At 53.7% G+C, this 19,531-nt stretch overlaps 1 protein-coding gene across 1 annotated transcript; it reads right to left on the bottom strand.

The window, feature by feature from the left end:
• Window positions 1–2,307: 2,307 nt before the first annotated feature.
• Window positions 2,308–15,508, bottom strand: RGSL1 (regulator of G protein signaling like 1). Its single transcript, XM_066325532.1, has 17 exons — window positions 15,499–15,508; window positions 14,766–14,848; window positions 14,420–14,494; window positions 13,546–13,750; window positions 12,607–12,711; window positions 12,213–12,374; window positions 11,104–12,053; window positions 9,784–9,846; window positions 7,970–8,201; window positions 7,283–7,369; window positions 6,778–6,916; window positions 5,762–5,990; window positions 5,199–5,384; window positions 4,759–4,765; window positions 4,343–4,508; window positions 3,537–3,675; window positions 2,308–2,987 (listed from the first exon to the last, which is right to left on the bottom strand). The coding sequence occupies exons 1-17, from the start codon at window positions 15,506–15,508 to the stop codon at window positions 2,778–2,780; spliced, it is 3,048 nt and encodes a 1,015-aa protein (XP_066181629.1). The 3' UTR covers window positions 2,308–2,777.
• Between the last annotated feature and the right edge of the window lie 4,023 nt (window positions 15,509–19,531).

The raw sequence follows: 19,531 nt of genomic DNA, 5'->3' as shown, positions 1-19,531 counted from the left end.
AAGGCCTTTTAATAAATCCCTACTTTATTCCTTTAACTTTCTCTAGCCTCTGTTCCAGGTAGCCTCTTCAGGCCTCACACGGAATGCTCTGATGGGAAATGGGGGAGGACAGCAGCTATGCACCCCTCAAATCTCTTGGGGTTTGCCCAAAGAAGGATGGCTGAGCAAGGACTTTGAAGGCAAAACAGTTTGGGGGCTGCAGGGTGGGGGTGACATGTCCCACCCCGTCTCTGTGGCAAGGCTGCTGGCAGAAATGGGAGATGGGGAGGTGTGCCAGGCTGTGTCCTTGTCCCGGGAGTGGCTCCGTGCTGATGGCCATGCCCTGGGGTCGGGCAGTACAGCCACAGTGACGCCTGGTGACAGCAGATGGGTCCCTGCCCTGCCACCACCCAGACCTGCTCACACCCCTCAAAATAAGGGAAGAGCACAGCATGGGGGAGAGGAAGTTTTCTCTGCAACTACAGGGGTTTTTTTTCCCCCAGCAATTTCGGTGCTTTTTAAAAGGCAACAAAAACAATTATTTCCCCCTGCCCAAGATCAAGAACAAGTTTTTACCTAAAGGTTAGAAAAGCAAAACTCTTAGAGAAAGGTCATTGGTGAAAGCATAAGGTGCAGGAAAGTGCCTCTGGAGCTGGTGTGGACATCAGCACAGTCAGGAACAGCAGCTATTTTGGGCCACATATCTTGTCCCCCCACATGCCAGGCAAGCTGAGGGATATTTTTTTCTGCCTGGCTCCTGTTACTCATCCCTGTGAGACACAGCAAGGAGCGGTGTTGTCCCAGGGACAGTCCCTGTGGGATTAATGTCCATGTTGGAGTGATCACAGCCTTTTCTGCGAGTCCAGAGCAGCTCCCAGGGCAGCCACTCCCTGTGGCTGTAGTTAAACATGGGCTGTGCTCTTGGGTCTGTCCCAACCCGTGCAGCAGTTTGCACTGATTTAAACACAGAATAATTCGTGTTGGAAGGGACCTTTCAAGGCCATCTAGTGCAGCCCCCAACACCTTCCACTAGACCAGGTTGCTCAGAGCCCCATCCAACTTGATCCCGAATATTTCCAACCTGATCCTGAATATTTCCAGGGATGGAAACCACAGCGTCTCTGGGCAACCTGTGCCGGTGTTTTACCACCCTCTAGTGTAAAAAATGACTTCCTATCTCTAATCTGAATCGGTTTAAATGACACTCTCTCTGCTCCCTGAAAACCCTGGCAAACACTGTCCCTGTCCTGGATAACACAGCCAGTAGCCCCAGTGTAACACAAGGCTTCTGGCTTACCACTACCTTGGAATACACGTGTGATACATGAGGTTTATCTGGGGCTATTTTTGTGACTTTTGCATTAAAACAACGATGTTTGACAAGGTCCTGGAAGAGCAGTGAGGCTCTGGAACCAGGTGGAGACCCAAGCTGAAGACTGGATGTTGTCCATGGGAATAGCCAAGGCGTGAGGGGGTTTGAGCTATGGATATGGCTTGGCATTCCTGGAGCACAGGGCTCTGTCACCTCATCCCTACTGTGGAGCAGGAGTTCAAGCACCTGCCTCGAGGCATCCAAATCCTCGAACTCTGCTGCTTTTTAGCCAGAACTTGACAGTGATAAATGACAGGGAGCAGAACAGCAGCTTGCTGACGCCCACTCATCCGTCAAAGCAAGATTAGTATGTGCCTATTTTGGTTTCCCCTTTAATCAAAAATCAATTAGACAATTTCCAAATGAATATTCAGCCAAGGAGCAGGCTGTCAGGCAGACTGACAACGCTCAGCATCACTTGGTGTTTTCCAGTTTAGGGTTATTCAGTGTATTGAAACTAAACAAGAGGATGATGAGGAAAAAATATCTCTTTCCCTGGAGATGTCACCTTAAATCCTGATGGAGCTTATTCTCCATTCCAGATATTCAAAGCACCCTCCATGGAATGTCACTGTGCCTGGTGTTTGGCTGCACAGTTGTTCTCCTTTTCCTGCTCCCATTTGGCTTGCAACCCGAAGGATTGGGAGTTTTATTTCTGTTTCAGGGGGTGTGCCTGAGTATTTTTAACTCAGTTATTGAAATAAATAGGAATTATGCAACAGCTCTTTGCTTGGGAAGTCTCTGTGCTCACTTCCCTATTCACCAAAGAAAATTTCTAAAATCCCTCTGGACAGTTTTGACTGATTTTGACAGAGGAAAAAAAAAATTCCATTCCATTTTCCCAGAAGGCCTGCACCACATATACCCTCAAAGCTGTGTGAAGGAAGGGGATCTTTTCAGGGGAACTTAAAAGTGTCAGGTCTGGTTGTTTCTGCACTGGAAGAACAAACCTGGAGCATAACGTGTAGCAGAGGGAACAGCCACCAGCTTCTTGGGAGCAGGGACCTTAGGCACTTTGGAGGGGGGTTTTGCAGGTGAAGAGGCTGGAACCTTGCCCTCTTTGTGGCCCCTGGAGCTCCTGCCCTCCTTGGACTCCTGAGAGCTCCTCTCCTCCTTCTGGGCCCCAGAGCTCCTGTCCCTCTTGGGATCCTGAGAGCTCCTCTCCTCCTTTTGGACCCGGGAGCTCCTGTCCCTCCTGGGATCCTGAGAGCTCCTCTCCTCCTTCTGGGCTCTGCAGCTCCTGTCTTCCTTGGTGGACTGAAAGCTCCTGTCCTCCTCACCGATCTCAGAGCTCCAGACCTCCTGGTAGACCCCAAAGCTCCTCATCACCTTCCAGATGCAGAATCTGTGTGAGAAACACCGGAGAAAGCAAAGCTCCAAGGAGACAATTCCAGCTGAGCTCCTGGGGAGTGTCTCATCTGCACTTTCAGTGTGGCAGAAGAACAAGTGGCTGGAGATAAAGGCCTCCCCAGAGCCTCCTCCACCTTGGGAGAGAGGGGATGGATAGGTACCTTCTCCAGAAGTACATCAGGATGGGGAAGAGAGTGACCTTGGCACTTTGGTAGATGGCCCGGGTCAGTGGCTCCTTGGAAGATGAACGCTGGATTGAATCCCTCTCTTTGTCAGAGATGTTGACCTGGGCACAGTGGAGACCAAAGCACTTTGATTGGGGCCAGGTTTCTCTTCTCAACCCCACCTCCAAGAAGAGACCCAAATTCCATCCTGGCTGCTTGCCCCAGGCACAAGGGCAGGATCCCACCTAGATTTCTGTGGGAAGCATTATGCCCTCCAGAGGGGAGATGGGGTGGGTGCAGTGGGGAGGGGATGAGGGTGACCCTGGCCTCAGAAGAGTGAAAGGACTGGATTGGTGGTGTGCAGCACCATCCAGGCACTTCAGCCCTGGCACTTGTCCAGCAGGAAATGCTGCAGAATCATCCTCGTCTCTCCCATCCTTATCCACATGCTTGTTCTCAATTCATCAGGGTCTGGTTGAGGGTTGCTTCCCACTCATCCCAGCCCATGTGGAAGCCCCAAGCTCCAGAGCACGCCCCAAAGCCCCCCCCAGCAGATCCAGACCCCTGCCTGTTCCTCTTTCCCCACCACTGTTCCCAGCTGTGCTGCAATGGCCTTGAGCAATGAGCAGGGAGCAGACTGCAGCCTTCCTGGGTGGGTCCCAGGGTCTCACCCGCAGCTGGGGGGGGATGTCAGAGTTCAGGAAAAGTTTGCTGATGATGTCGAGTTTCTTTTTGAGGAAGGCACTGCGCCTTTCTGACCGCCTGCCGTGGTGTGCCACAGCTCCCACGAGGTCAGCCAGCCTGCAAAACCTGCAAAGGCACGCGGGGTCCTGCTCTGAGACAAGTGCTGGTAACTGCTGGGCTAGACAGTCGGGTTCTTGCCTAATTTGATATTTGCTTGGCCAGGAAAAGCAATCCTCAAGGTGTGGAGCAGGGACATGGGAGGTATGAAAAACCACCTCCCTCTTCTGCCACCCTCATGGTCACAGGATTCACCTGGGGCAGGTGACGTTCCCCTTTTTTGGGAAAAGAGGAGGACTGAAAGCTGGGGATTTGCCTGTTGTGGGAGTGTTGGCTGCAGGGCTGTTACCCTTTGGCCATGGATTGGTCTTACAGGTTTGTTGGGAGCATGGACAAAGTCGAGGGAGAAATGCCACCGCAACTGGGACATCCAGAACAGTGTGGGCAAAATGTTGGATTGCTTCAGACTACCAAACCAAAAGGATTTTGAACAGGAGCCCTGAGCCAGGGGATGACTGCAGGCTGAAATGGAGACCTTTGGAGGTCTCCATCAGAGATGAGTTCAGGCCAGAGCCAAGAGAGGCTCGTGCCAAGTTGGATGGAGCTCCCAGCAACCCGATCCGGTGGGACACATCCCTGCCCATGGCAGGGAGTTGCAACGAGATGACCTTTAAGGTCCCTTCCAACCCAAACCATTTTGGGGTTCTGTAGGTTTCCTGGTGGAAGAAGAACTCACCTGTCCATCTCCAGGTAGAAGCGGAGGTCGTCGATGAGGAAGTTGACGACGATGAGCTGTTTGTCCAAAATGCGTCGTTTTATCAGCGTCACCTTCTGCGGAGGGGCCTTGCCCTTGTGGGGCCTCTTTGGGGGGCTTCTCTTCTTCTTCTCCTTGATGGGCAAGTCTGAAGCAGGGGAAGAGATGCTGTGTCCTGCTGCCCAGCACTGGGTTTGCTCCTTCACCTCACCTCACCTGTGCTTCCCACTCCTGCATGCAATGTGCTGAGGGCCTTTCGACCTCTGTGGACTTCACCTTCCCTCTACTTGGTGGTCTCCTCCATCCCTTCTCCTCTTTGCACCCATGGAGTGTTAATGTTCGCTGTTTCCATAGGGAATGGCCTGTTCCTAAAGCCTGCTGCTCTGTCTAGCTCTTGCCCTGGCTCTGACAGAGCCCACACGCAGATGAGTGAGGACAAAAGGGAAAAAAAATCTCTTGTTTCCCCCATATACAAAATTCTCTTGATCTAAATAGGGTTTCTGTATGTTTAGCAGATTACTTTTTGAACTGCTTCTCCAGCCTCCTCTCAAACCTGTGTGTAAACTTTCTGTTTAGGTCTGCTCCCTGTTGCCCAGAAAACAATTTCCTTTTGTTTATTCTTCTGGCCTGTCTCACCTTAGCTCCATTTAGTGTTTTCCTGTTTTGGAAATTTTTTTTGTTTGGTTTTGGTTTGGCCTGTTTTCTTTTTTTCTGAGGCAGGGATGCAAACTTGCATATACAACATTGTTTGAGAGAGACGCAACAGCATAAGGAGGCACTAAGTCATGGTGGTGGGAGGTAAGGGAGAGGTTTTCTCCATTTTCTTCTCTACCTAAACCCAGGGGTGCCCTGGGGAGGAAGGAGAGAGAAGGAGTGGCAGGACACTGGACATACTTTCCCTCTCGTTTCTTCGCTCCTGGCGGAGGAACTCCTCAAACTCCACGCGGCGTTCGTGATTTTCCATCTCCCTCTGGAACTTGCAGAAGCTCCGGACAAGCTCCCGGATGGCATCCCAGGCCCATCCCTGTGGAGACACGGCACAGCTGGCATCAGCCAGGGAGCTGCAGCCCCGGGGCTTGGCCCTCCTGTCTAGATGCACCACGGTGAGCTGGAGCAGCCTAGGCAGTGGGATTTGTGGCCCAGCCATCACCTTTGCTTCCCAGTATTCCTCAGTTTCCCTGGGGGCCACAGGGGAGGCTGTGAGTGGCTTGGCCAGTCCTAACCAGATGTGGTGAAGTCTGCATGGAGCAGGACTCCAGAGCTGTAGGACAGAGCTTTTCCCTGCTGCCTTCCTGCAACTCTCCAAGTCTGACCCCCTCACACCATTTATAGGACATCCCTTGTCTCACAGCATCTCCTCTCTCTCGTGCCTGGTGAACAGCACCCGGGGTCTTTCCTCACCATCCTCTGTGCCTCTGTCCCTTCCCGCACATACTGATGACGCCTAGACCTGGGCTTTCTGCACCAGGGCAACAGATCCTTCTCCTCCTCCTGCTGTTTCTTCTGTTTCTGTTTCTGCTTCTCTGTCTTTTTCTGCTCCTGTGTCTTCTTCTTCTTCTTCTTCTTCTTCTGATGGTAGTGCCCTTCCTTCTCTTCCTCATCCTCCTCCTCTTCATCATCCTCCTCGAACCTGCCAGATGGGAGAGCAGACAGAACATCAAGGGCAGCAAGAGGCACGAGGAGGGCACTGGTTTGTTGGAAGGGGGGATAAGATGGGGAGCAGCTGATAGGGGATAGCCCTGGGTTGGGATCCCACTGGATTTCTGTTCCTGAAGGAGGTTGGACAATGGTAGAGGGCACTAGATACCCTCCCCTGGGCTCTCTTCTTGCATGTGGTCACCTTGGGAGTGTCTGTCCTGCTTATCTGCAGTGTTTCCTCCTCCTGTCCAAGCAGCCTGCACACCCAGAAGCGATTTGGTGGCTTTGGGTCTGGATGTAATATCAGTGTAGCGGCTGATGGGTCGTAGAAAAATGCATTTATAGCAGTTGCTGTCTGGCCCCTTGGGGTGGGATGGATGTTGAGCAGGGTACATTTGCAGAGCTGGGCTTAAGCTATCAGCTCAGCCCAGGTGCTCCCCATCATTCTTGCATTTGCTTTATACCCCAGCGTGAAGCTGCAATGACTCACGGCTGGAGTATTCCCAGGAGGTGAGACACAAGCCCAGAGATTTAAGTATGGCTACAGTGTGATTTTAAGTGATTTTTCTGGGAATCTGAGCGCTGCCCAGGTGGCATTCCAGGGGTTGATTGAAGATGAAGTGCACAAGAAGTGCACGAGGTACAAAGAGTAAATCTGAAGTGGGGGTGGGGAGTGATAATTTTTCTCCTTTCCCTGGTAATCCTGAAATTTAGACCCAAAGGCCACCTATGCCTACATCTGAGAGGGCCAAATGACCAAACGGGAGCACTGGCCCTACAGAGGAGTACTGGGAATAATGTGGAAGAGTGGAAGGAGCAAAGCTCTGTGCAGCCAGGTGCCAGACCTGTGTTTTCTAGATGCCTTCTTCCTTGCAGCAGCAGCAGCATTCTCTCTAGCAATCCTCTCAGATGCAACAGCTGTGGGGACAGAAACAGGGCTGGCCTCTTCCTCAGGTGACAGCCAGAGCCTGCACACAGCAGGACCCTGGAGCCTCTCCGTGGTGTCTGCGTGGTGGCTCTGGCCCAGGAGACACTGTGGGAGCTCTTCACCTCTCCTGGCTTGGCCTCCTCAGAGAAATCCCCCACTCTCACCCTCCCTGGCTGGATTAATGCCCCAGAGCACAGCCTGTCGTGGGTGGATTGGCCTTTCCTTCTGGAGAAGTTCCAGCAGATGATCTGATGCCTGCAGGGAAACCTCATGCCCACCCAGTCCCTGAAGCACTTCCAAGGGTGGTGGAAACTTGGGAGCCCCCCAGGCCTCTTGCCTGCCCAGCCTGGACTCACCGTGTGCTGCACTCATGAGCTGCAGAAGCTCCTCTTCCTTGCTTGGGCTGCTCACAGCCACCTCATCTGACATCATCCTCTGGAATTCTGCATCAGAGAGAGGAGAGGGGACAGATCCCATGTCCATTACCTGTGGTTACGGCAGCCCTTCAGCACTGGCTCTGAGGGCTGCATTTTGTCACCTTCCCTGTCCCCTTGTGTGTCCTCTTCCACGAACTACCCGTGACACTGCATTTCTTGGGTAAAACCGAGGGCCCACAAGCTACAGAGGTGCTACAGGTGACTGCTCTCACCCTCTGTGCCTAGAAAATTGGTGTCTTTCCCAAAAGACTGCATGACAGAACAAAGCTGAGGGCTTATACCAGTAGCACCAGCATGGCCAGCCGCAGCATCCTCAGGAGAAGGCCAAAATGTGGAACTGGGGTGTCAGAAGCCACTGCTGGCTTTGGGCTTTATTCCCTTTGCTGCAGTCTTCGACTGATCTGGTGATCTAGGCCAGCACAGGGATGTGGCATCTGGTGCCCCTGGTACTGGCAGGAGGGATTAGGTCACTGCCAAGACTCTCAGACCCACTGTACCGACCCGCTCCATCATGGCCATCACCTGTTGAGTGCCACTGGTCACCAACAGAGCACAAAACATGCCTCACTGGCTTCAGCCAGCATGGAATTGAGAGCCTCCTCTTACCAGCACTGCCCAGGAGCACTTCCATCTCTGCCTGGATGGAGCCACCTTGCTGGAGGTCCCGAGCAGCAAGCAATTGCCAGTGCTTGGAGGAGACCTCCTCCAAGCTCCTGGTGCCATGCAAGGCCTGGCTCAGCTTCAGGGACCGGTTCATCCTCTGGGATAGGTGGAAATGTTCCCCTCTGCCAGCAGCACGGCCTGGCACCTCAGGCACGGGGACATCCATCCCTGGAGCCTGCGGTGAGAAGAGGGCAGGGTGGTGGCACAGAGCACCTTCCCGATCTCCAGCGCCGTGCCCACGTGTTTCACTGTGCCTCAGACTACAAACCCGCCCAGTTTAGATCCCTGCTGGAGCTTTTAGCAGCCTGGAGGGAATCTCTGTGAGCACAAAGCTCAGCTCAGCTGGCTGGGATGCACTGGGGACAGGCAGCCCAGAGACAGGCCAGACACGGCTTTGCAGCTTTCCTGAAGGGTTCAGCATCCCCCCAGGAGGGCTGGAAACAACCCTGAAGGTGTCCCCACCAGCCTCATGTGCTGTTTTGTTGGCTGCTGTCACCAGGCGCCTCCCTCATTCCCCCCAAAACCCTCCTGCAGATTTGCCTCTCCCCACAGTCAGAGAGTTTGCACAGCTTGCCAAGCAGCAGGGGTAGAGTGGCTGGTTTCTGGCTGAGAGCTGAGAGCAGGCACCAAAAATAAGCCTGCTAAGCCCCCAGCAGCTCCCCTGACACCAGAGCAGCAGAGCCAGGAGGAGTTTGGCTCAGGGGATGGTGCCCACAGAGAACATGGCCCCGCCGCCTGCTCAAGTGATAATTGCACTCCCAGACCAGCTCTGACCTCAGAGGGGAGATTTCCTTGACAAGAGATGCCTAAAAACCTGGGCAGCTAATTAACTTCCCACCAAGAACAATTAATGAGCCAGGGTCAGGAGCTGCCAGCTGACTTTTCCAACATGCTCAGCTCTCACTGGCTGAGGCTCTGGGAGCCAGGCCTTTGAGGCTACCAAGCCCTGACAGCCTGTCCTCAACATTTCCAGTATCAGCTGCTGATTTTACATTTCGTTTTGGGAAAACAGTTGGTTTGAAGAACACCATCTGCAGTAAGAAAAATTGCCTGCATGGGTTGTGCAGGTACCAGGGCAGGTGGGATGCTCAGGGGGTTCTGCTTGCAAGGAGGTTTCTGGGTGTAATGCTGGAATTTGGGGTTGGTATTACAGGATTCCTGATGCCAGGAGGAATAATAGTCTGGGAAGAGTGCTTGTGTGATTTCTTTTTTGGTGGAAAAAAACCATGTGGAAAACTTGAGGGTGGCTGAGTCATAGGCTAAAAGGCTGCATGGCCTCTTCCCCCCTGTGCTGGCCAGGCACTGGTGCAGGGCAGGGTCATCCCATGTGTGTCATGCACATGAGTCACGTTAATAGCAGCAATAATTACACATTAATTGGGTGGCCAAGGTTAAAAAGCCAGGAGGAGATCAATTCCCACAAGTGCTGGGCTCACCCCTGCCTACCCTAAAAGCCCGCAATTATGTTTCTCCCTGCTTTTAGGCAGGGTCACAGCTTGTCTCGGGGGAGCTCTTGCTGGTTGTGCCTGCAGTGCTGCCAGACTAACAGGATGCTGGAAGAGCTAAGGATTGTTGCAACAGGCAGCTGGAGCAGGATCTGCTGTGTCACCCTATGGCAGCATTGGCTGGGGATATTGTGGGATGCCAGACCACTGCAGCTAATGCTGGGCTTCTCCTCCCTCCCTCTCTCTCTCCAACTTTTCACATCCCCACCAGAGCCTGCACACCCCGAGGATGCCCCTGTGCATCCGCCCTACCATAAACTGGAGGAATGTCCTGTCATCATCAGCCAGAAATTCCTCGTAGACGCCACAGAGCACCTGAGGAGGAGCACAAGGGGATTGTTCTCAGGCAGGGTTACAGTGCTGGTGCCATGGGTGGCTCACAGCTTGAGGACAGGCCCAGGACATGCCTGCACATCGAGCTTGGTCCATTGGGCTGTCCAGAGGGGCTGGGGTTCTACATGGGTTTTACTGGGGTTGTGCTGGAGGCAGTAATGCAAAAGGATGGCTATGCCCGGTCACCCTGTCTTGGGTTAAAATAGGTCACCAAAAGTGTGTGTTCTGTTTGCCATCTGTTGAAACCATTTTTGGAGGTGTTTTCTTTATCTCTTGTATAACCCATTCCTCATGACTCCAGGGGAAGGGGGCAGGTGCCTTCTGCTCATGGGCAGCTGTTCAGACCAGCTGGGGCAGTGTTCTTTATCTCTTCCACAACCCATCCTCCCTCAGGGGATTCTGCTGTTAATGGGCCATCGAGGCTCACTGCAGGGCTGATACAATTACATCATCCCATTGGGAGATGCTCTGCCCAGGGGGAGGATCCAACCATTCCTACCTGGTTAAAACCTGCCATTCAGAACACCAGGGCAGCCTGTTTTCCACTGGATTTCCCAGAGGAAGGCTGGACCCATCTGACCACCACCGGACCCTTCTACAGGATTATCTCTACTCCAACAGAACCACACTCCAGGAGGACTCATTTTGGACTGCTCCCAACACCCTGACCAACAAGGTGTCAGGTTGTATTTCTGACTCTGTCATTTTTTTCTAGGATTTTTGTTTGTTTGTCTGCTTGGTTTTTTTTTGTTTGTTGGTTTGGTTTTTTTAGTATTACATTTGTCCTTTTAATACCCCTAGTAAAGAACTGCTATTCCTATTCCCAAATCTTTGCCTGAAAGTCCCCTTAATTGCAAATTTATAATAATTTGGAGGGAGGGGGTTTACATTCTCCACCCCAAGGGAAGCTCCAGCTTTACCTGGCACACACCTGTCTTTCCAAATCAAGACTCTTTCCCAGCCCTTGGAATGTACACCTAGCCAGGGTCACCAGAGATATTCACTGACTGCTCACCCCTGCTCTGCTGCCCAGCACACCAATGAGGATGCTCCCCTCCCATGGCCTGGGGCATATTGGCCAGTGCAAGGTGACTGCAAGTTTTCCCCTCCCTAATCTCTTTTCCTCTTAGTTTTCCAAATGCTTGATTTCCTAAACATTCCCACAGCCCTCCCACCACCACAGGGATGCCAATTCCCGCTGTTCCTCCCAGAGTGACCGCTGCCAGCACCCCTGTGTACCTTGCAAATCTCCTTCTGGGCTATGAATATCCAGGGTGAGAATTCTCCACATATCAGATGGTTCCACAAACTCACGAGAATCCTGCTCTCCAGGGGAAGCTTCTCAACGCTGTCCTTCTCCAGGTAGGTCTTGCAGATCTTTTCCCCAATCAGATGGCGCAGGAAGAAGCTGTTTTCTCTGCTGGAGTTCAGCACCACGGGCAGGAACTCCTCCAGGTCGTGCCACAGGTCCAGGAGATGGGTCTCCACGGGCCGGTTCTGGCTCTGCAAGAAGTCCCTGAAGGGTCGTCCTGCACAGGCCTCGGCACTCAGGGCCCAGGAGAGGAAATCCACGGTCTTGACTGGCTTTTTCAGGGATGGCAGCTGGGCAAAGGATGCAGAGGGAGGCAAGCCAGGGAGGATTTTCTCTTTCCAGAGGTTTTCTAGATCCTGCTCTGCACTGGACTGAGGTGTTTCAGGAAACATTACTTCTCCTCTGCCTCCAAAGGCAGGATGCTCTGACAGCTGGGGAGTCGATCCCAAAGCATCCTTATCCAGACACAATTCCTCCGTGCTCCCAGCTGGCCCTGGCTGCTGCTCTGGCTTCACCCAAAAAGTGGCCATTTTTAATTCTTGGCTGTCTCTCCCCTCCTTGACCAGAGCCCAGATCTCTGCTTTGGCCTTCTGGCTGCAGTAGGGCCCTGACAGGCCCCGGCTCCTTTTGATGTGCATGGTGGGCAGGGGCTCTGAAAGGCCTGGGGGCTCCTGCCGGCAGGCCTGTGATAAACGTTCCTGATATTCCTGGAGCAAAAGCTGGCACGATTCCTCTTCCTCCATTCCCATCTTGCAGTGCACAAAGAATTTAGGGAGCCAGTAAATCTCAATCATTAAAAGAGCCTGGTCCTGCATCCTGCTTAGGATCTCCCTCCTGGTTCTGATGGACTGGATGTGCCTGACTTTGGGCAGAGATCCTGAGATGGATGCAGGGAATTACAACAGGGAGATGGCTCCATGCAGGCTGGGTGCTCCAGCCAAACCAAGCAAGGATGGTATCCCATCCCCCTGGGAGCATCCAGGAAGATCTCCTGTCTGGAAGGGCAGTGCTTATGCCCAGCTCCCGTGGCTCTTACCAAGGAGGGTGGCGCAGAGGGTGACGACGCTGGAGCCCTCACGCAGGTGAGTGGCTCTCAGCCTGAGGACCAGGGACAAGAACAGGTCCCTCTGACTCCCATCTGACTCATCCAGACCCAGCAGCTTTTCAGTGATGAGCCAGAAGTCAATCAGTTCTTCCCCTACGGATCAGACAAGGGATGGGAGTTGGGAGAAGCCCCTGAAAACCCCGAGGATGGATGAAGCAGAAAGATCACCTGGATGAACCGAGGGAACAGAGCAGAGAAAAGCCACGGTTGTGCAGCTCTGCTGCTGGCTCACCTTCCAAAGCTTTATGTGGCACCTTACCCATGCCCCCAGCTCTGTGCCAGGGTCCTGCCAGGCACTGCTGGCTGTGGAGCATCCCGTGCCCACCTGCTGTTCCTTGGACGAAGGTGAGGAAGTGCTGCATGCCTTTGCTCCCACTGATGCACCTCTCCAGCAGCCACTGGTCAGCATCCTGCCAGTTCAGGAACTCTGCTGTGGGACAGAACACACAGATGGCATCAGGGGTTGCCTGCCAGACCCCAAGGAAACTCTCCAGCTCCCACCCTGAAAGAGGCTGCTGGAGGGAGACCAGCAAATCACCCTGAACTGGGAGTTTGGGGTGGGCTGTGGGATGCACACGAGGATAACTCGCTCCTGTCAGGGACAGCCTGTCCCGCTATTGTGCCTCTCTTCCTTGCTAATGTTTTATCTTTTCATGCTCGAGTTTGGGGCTTGCCCTCAACTTCCTCCAGCTTTGAGTTTCAGCCTGACTGGAGAAGCAGCAGCAATATACTCAGAAAAAGCCTTGCCGAATTGCTTGTTTTTCTGAAATGAGGATCTGCATTCCTGCTGCCACAGCTTTCTTTCCAGTGGCAGCTGGCACGCAGGCTGAGGAAGTACCTGGCTGGACTGAGAAGGCTCATTTTAGGGGCAAAATGAGCACAATCCAGACTTGTTGCCAGTAAGAGAGACCACAGCCTGTTTTCGCTGGGCATCCCTGCACAGCAGCAAACCCGGGACATCTGCATCGCGTTTTCCCGTGCCCCGGGATGATTTCCAGCCCCACTCCACTCCCGGACCCCTCGGCAAATCCTGCTGGGCAGGTACTTAGCGAGCCTGTGTTAACAGGATGGTGGAGTAAATCCCTGCACATCCCATTGGGACCTGCTACATCCCTAAAAATGGGATGTGCAACGCCTTCTTCTTAACCCTGAGCAGAGGCACGACCCACTGGGCAGGCACCAGGCAGTGACAGCCCCGGAGAGAGAGGAAGGCCAGGCTCGGAGGAGAAGCCGATCCGATTTCCTCCGTGCCGCGATGACTCACCTGCTTCCCCCGAGCGAATGAAAGCCAGCAGCTTCTGGCAGAGGACGAGGTGGAGGCACAGGCTGGATTTGCAGAAGTGAGGCAGCCGGTGCTTTTCCAGCCAAGCCAGTAAAGCCGCGGGGCTGGGATCCTGCGCGTCCCAAGGAGAGGATTTAGCTGTGAGCAAGGAGCCTGCCCGGCGATCAGGGTGAGTAACAGGTCCCTGCTACGGGGGAAGGAGGTGGGGAAGGCGCCCTGTTGCCTTACGGCGATGAAAGCCACCCCGGTGCTGAGGCACAAAGGGGATAACTCGAGTTACAGCCCCCAAAATCTCTGCCTGCGAACGGGCCACCTGCACGGCTGTGCCTGCAGGGCTTCCTCCCCCTGCCTCTCCTTGCTCGCCTTGCCAGAGCCCAGGCATGGCAGCTTCCCGGGAGCTTCCAGAGCAGCAGGTTTCTTTTTTCCCTTTGGGATGTGAGCGCTGCGAGCGGCGCTGGCGGCTGCGGGGACGGGGACGCGCCTGGGGAGCGAGGGCTGAGACAGCCCAGCGATCAGCAGGGCTTCGCTCCTGTTGAATTCAGGAGGAATCCGGGACAAGGGGTTGATGTTTGTGGCCCTCTCTGCCGCCACACATGCTCTCCTTCGCTCCAGCTCTCGGTGTTTATAGATAGACCCCATAAAACTGCGGCAGCAGGACTTTAAATGGCTTGTGCTCCGCCCAGGGCTTAAAAGCGAAATGACGGCCGGGTTTGAAATGATCGCCCAGCTGCACGAACGGGAGAGCCAGAGAGAGGGGCCTTGGCACTGAGGAACCAGCTCCTTCCCTCGCCTGCCCTGTGCCCTTCCTCCCTCCGCCTCCCACTCCTCCTTTCTAACACAGGAGACATGCTCTCACCAGGTGGCTCGGCAGCTCTGGCCACAGGTACCACCGGCCCGTGCCACTGATGTAAAGGGGTGTCTGGCCAAAAACCTGGATCAAAACGGAAAGGGAGAGCTGAAAGACATGGGGGTGGCAGAGGAGCCCAGAGCCCAGCTGTTCTAGTTAGTGCCTACTACAAAGAAGGGCATCGAATTCCCTTTTAGACCTCTGTCTCCAAGCTGAGATCCTCACATTTCCCTCATTTCCCAGCCTGAATGTGGCATGCTCCCAGTTTTCCTGCAGCCTCTAATGCCACAGAAAGTTCACCTGAGGAGAGCTCTGGAAGGCCCCAGGTTTTATGGTGCACAGTGAGTGGACTTACAGGAAGGTTCAGAAAGGTGTTGAAAAAGTCAACAAAAACATCATCTTGCAGCAGCAGCCTCATGTCCGTGGAGGCCAGGGACGCTACAGGGGAAGAAGAGAAAGTCACCTGGGCTCTGTATTGCCAGCTGTGATATCAGTGTGAGCCAAAGGAGGAGTTTTGAGGGGCAATCAGCTTTAGGGCATGTGTAGTACAAGTCTGTCCTGTGAGCACATGGGAGGATTTGGGGCTGGGACAGTCTGGGAAATGTGTTTTGGGAATTGGTGGCACAGGCTGTTTGGAAAGCACCAGGAGCCGGGAAGTTTGAATGGCAGCCTCCTAAACAGCAAAGGTGTGTGGTTCACAGAGGCTGGGCACAAATGTGGTGGCATCCACAGGGCAGGAGAAGAGAGGTGCTGTGGCTGCAGGGCACAAGGTGTGCTCCTCTGCCTTCCCCAGACACTGGGCATAACACAGCTTATCCACCCAGGACTCAGTGCCAGTGTCAGGACCCAACACCTCCCACCACCCTGTGAAGTTTTATTCATGTCTGAAAGATCTGGATGCAAGAAGGTGGGCTGGCATCAGCCTGCTGGTGGGTGGATGTCCTTGGAAATGTCCTTTTCCATGAAGGCACAGCTGTGTTACAGGGAGGACCCATATTTCAAAGCTTAATACTGCTTTTCTCCCCTACTCTTTCCACGTTTTGGGGTGTAATTAGAGGGGCTGAAGCCCCCAGCAAAAGGTAACTCACCAGCAGTCATCGTGATGGTGCAGAGTTCCGGTGCTGCGTTCCAAAGTGCCACCCTGATTGTGACACACTTGTTTTGGTGACTCCTGGGGGACTCCCGAGGACCACAGGGCTCTCAGCAGCTCCCTCCTGGCTGTCCTCTAGCTTGCAGAGGAGAATTGTGAGAGAGGATCTGATCAGTGTCTGTGCCTGAAGGGGGCATGTCCAGAGGATGGAAGCCAGGCTCTTCCCGGTGGTGCCAAGCAAAGCGATGAGCAGGAATTGAAGCAGAGGAATTCCCACCTGAACATGAGGAAAATCTTCTTTACTGTGATGGTGACAGAGCACTGGAACAGGCTGCCCTGAGAGGTTGTGGGGACTCTCCCTTACTTTGAGAACCACCTGGGCACAACCCTCAGTACTGAGCTCAGGGAACTCTGCTTGAGCTGAGATGTTGGACCAGGTGGTCCCTTTGAACCTGACCCATGCTGTGATCCTGTGAAATGTCACTTTTTAAATCACCAGCCCTTCGGACACACTCAGGCAGTCCTGAAACGAAACCCTTCCCCTCTCCCTTCTGGGGCAAACTTGTTGCCTTCAGAGCAGGCTCCTGGTGGCACCTCAGCACTGGCTGTGGTCACTGTCAGTCCATCTGCTCAGCTTGGGGTGGGAATTTCACAGGAGACTCCACTGTGTCTGCCCCAAACAGACCAAGCTCACATTTCTTATCAGCTGTCTTTTTTTCATCAGATCTGGGGCTGAGACCCAACCTTGGAGACCCTCCAGCTGGAAGAGGAGAAGAAGGAGGAGCCCGTCCTGGAGCAGGAGTGACCTGTTTCCCTGGCGGGAGGAGCAATCTGCTCCCCAGGTGGGTATTTGATCCCGCTCTTTGTAATGCCGTGGTGCCAGACCTGGGGGCAGCGGCGCTCTGCGCGGGCGGGACAGGAGCAGAGGGGCAGGACAGTGTCCCACAGTGTCCCACAGTGTCCCCAGCAGCAGGGCCACCTCACGAGGTGGCGCTGTCAAATCAGGAATGCGAAGCTGTTCCCAGCAGCAGCAGGAACTCTGCATCCCGGCAAGCGGCTTGTGACACAGCCAGGGAGTACAGGGACAGCTCCGAAATGACCGCGGGGCTGGTGCTGGGGACCCCAGGGGACAGCGCTGGGCTGCCGGCACCGGGGATGGTGCCAGTGGTGCCAGGCGGAGCTGTGGGAAGGAGTTATGGAAGCCTCTGGGGAGGAGTAGCTCCAATCACGGATCCAGACAGGCGAGGAGAGCTCACAGCATCACAGAACCATTAGGTTGGAAGAGATCTTTAAAATAAAATCCAGTTCAGCCCTAACACCTCAACTCAACCATGGCCCTGAGGGCCACATCCAGTCGTTTTTAAAACACATCCAGGGATGGTGACTCCACCACCTCCCCGGGCAGACAATTCCAGTACTTTATCACCCCTTCCACAAAAAAGCTCTTTCCTAATATGCAACCTGTATTTCCCCTGGTGCAGCTTAAGATAAAGATTTATGCTGCTGAGCCCAAGAGATTTGGGGCGGGGGGTGTTTAGGAATGTACTGGGGTGATGGCTGTCTCACACCTAAACACTTGAAAATCCTCAGAGAAAGGGCAAAACTTAAAAAAAAACCCAACACATTTTCCAGTTGGCAACTGAGGGGATGCCCAATAGGATCCTCAGAGGCTGGGGTGGCTCCTCGGGTGCTCATTCAGCTCTGGACTGACCTCAGTGGGACTGTGATGGCTTCTGCCAGGAAAAAAACTAAGGTTGAGAGCAGGAATTTGCCAATGTGGTCACTACGGGCAGGTACAGGGCCATTTCCAGGAGTTTCTCCCCAAGAGGAGACCCTAAGAGGCCTGGCAGGATGGAGCTCTCCTCAGCCCAGCTGCAGCTTCCCAGCTTTTCCCAGGGCACATTGTCTCCTCACGTGAGCTGGGTGGCTAATTAGGAAAAACCGAAAAGGTTCGAAAGAACGAGGTGGACCCATGAGCACAGCCCAGACTTAGAAGGAAGTTTGGAGTGGCTGGACTCCATAAAAAGATAAGGGCAGGGTTGCAACATCAAACACGTCAGGAAGGCTTCACTCCCCCTCTGCCCCAGCCTGAATCACCCACGTCCCCTGTCCCTGTCCCGGGGAGCAGCCCTCTCTTGGCAGCCCTGAGGTGACAAGTGGCAGAGTCTCACGTTCCCAGAGCGTCAGAGGGGATGGGGCTGTGATTTTTTCTCCTTGCCCAACATCAGCTGGAACTGCTCCCCACGGTGGCAAAGTCCAAGGCTGCCCAAACACAATGTCAGCCTCACTTGCCTGTGGTCACTGGCCACTCACAGCCTCGCCCAGCAGCCCAGCCTGTCCCTTTTGGTGCCATCACGAGGGTGGGGGTTGTTTCCTGCCCACCTTGAACATCTCAGCATTGCTTCTGGTTCTGGGAGGTGGTCTGGAGACCCAGAAATCTGAGAAACTCCAGCCTGAGTGCACAAACCTGCTCTCCCTCTAGCATGAGTATTGTATCCACACTACGAGATTTTAGGGGAAGGTTTGGGATTTTTTCCCCCTGTACACCCTCATCCTGTTCTCATATAAATAGCTTATAGGTCATTAAGCCCACAGCACCTTAAAACTGGAATTTCCCAGGGCCTGAGGAATTCCAATTCAGCCTTAAATATTAACTCTTCTCTTGAACACATCACAATTATTTTCCACACACGATTTCCATGCTCAGTCTCTTGAGTGCCTAAGATCTGTTTGCTCAGCAAGGACATCACTGGCGTTTCCTTTGGGAGCATTTTTGTGCCTGTTGCCATCTGTCTGTGCTTTCCTTGCTTGGGACTGTCCCTTACACCTGAGAGCCCCAGTGGCAGGCTCTGCCTCCACTTGTCTCCCCTCCAGCTGAAGCAGAACCACTGGTGTAACCTTACCTGAGCCTCTAGAGCAGTTGACTTCAGCAGCCCGGGTTAAGTATGTGTCATGGCAGGACAGGGACCTGATTCAGCCACCAGGGAGGGGCAGGGGCAGTGGCACTTTGCTGTTATCTTTTATAATTTACAATGTCAGGCCCGGATCCACCACTTAATCCACTCAGGCAGCGGGGTGAGGATTTTTGTACTCTCGCTTACAGAGCTGTGAGGTGCGTTAGGGCTGAAATGAATGTGCCAGCCACAGCTAACACATGGCTGAAATTTGTGGGGAGCACAGGCAGTGTTTTATTTCCCAGGAGCAGAACAGAGAAAGCCTTGTTGTGCCATGGTGGGAGAACTTTGGGGCATTTCAGCTTGAGCCGTGTCCTACAGCTTGAATATACTTGTATAGGCATAACTGCAGAAGCCCGTCAAAGAATACCAAAAAAGATCCCATTTCAATGGGAAACTCAGAAACTGCAAACCAGTGGAGTGCCCAACCTGGCTGGGAGTGCTTTTAACGGTGTGAACAATAAAAAAAAAGAAAATGGGGAAGGAAAAAAAAGAGAAATCCCAATGAAAACAACTCTGCCAATGCACAGGGTGACCAATTTCCAACTGTGGGGAAAGGCATGTGCTGAGCGCTCCCTGGGATATTCTCCACCCTTGTACAGAACGAACTGACCCAAGCAATTCCTAGGTCTCAAGTCCCGCCTGCCCCTGGCGTTCTCATCTTCCAGCTTCCCCCCGGGACACTGTTGAAGGCCAGCACGTGCTCGGGGAAGGTGCTGTGGCCCCAGGCAAGGTCTGCAGAGCACAGCCAGGTAGGGACTGCCGGCTGGGAATGCTGCTGGATCTGGGCAAGGGGCTTCTGGGGCACGGAGCAATGCCGCGGGTTCCCGGGAGGGGTGGCAAGGTGAGCACTGGGCATGGGGACAGGCACCCAGGTGGCTCAGAAAGGGGTGGGGAGGGAAGTGGCAGCATCTGGGCTGTTGTGGGGGCCATGCCCCCAAATTCCTCTTTTCCGTCTTTTGTCTAGGGAGCTGAATGGGGAGGGAAGTTTTTTTTTTTTTTTAATCACTCAGCATGTGCCACTGCACGTTTGCACTTATTAATTTTGCTTTCCTGAACTGCCCTTTTAGCGCAGCC

The sequence above is a fragment of the Sylvia atricapilla genome, chromosome 9 (assembly GCF_009819655.1).
Source record: "Sylvia atricapilla isolate bSylAtr1 chromosome 9, bSylAtr1.pri, whole genome shotgun sequence".
Lineage (NCBI taxonomy): Eukaryota > Metazoa > Chordata > Aves > Passeriformes > Sylviidae > Sylvia > Sylvia atricapilla.
Note: the sequence above shows the minus strand (reverse complement) of the source record. Positions and strands in the feature narration are given on the sequence as shown.

Bases quoted from the DNA above. Each gene is read 5' to 3' on its own strand.
- RGSL1 (XM_066325532.1), bottom strand. The intron at 12,712-13,545 runs GTGAGTCATCGC...TCTGTCCCACAG, and splicing joins CATTCGCTCGGGGGAAGCAG to CAGAGTTCCTGAACTGGCAG. The intron at 2,988-3,536 runs GTGAGACCCTGG...CACTGTGCCCAG, and splicing joins ACATCCCCCCCCAGCTGCGG to GTCAACATCTCTGACAAAGA.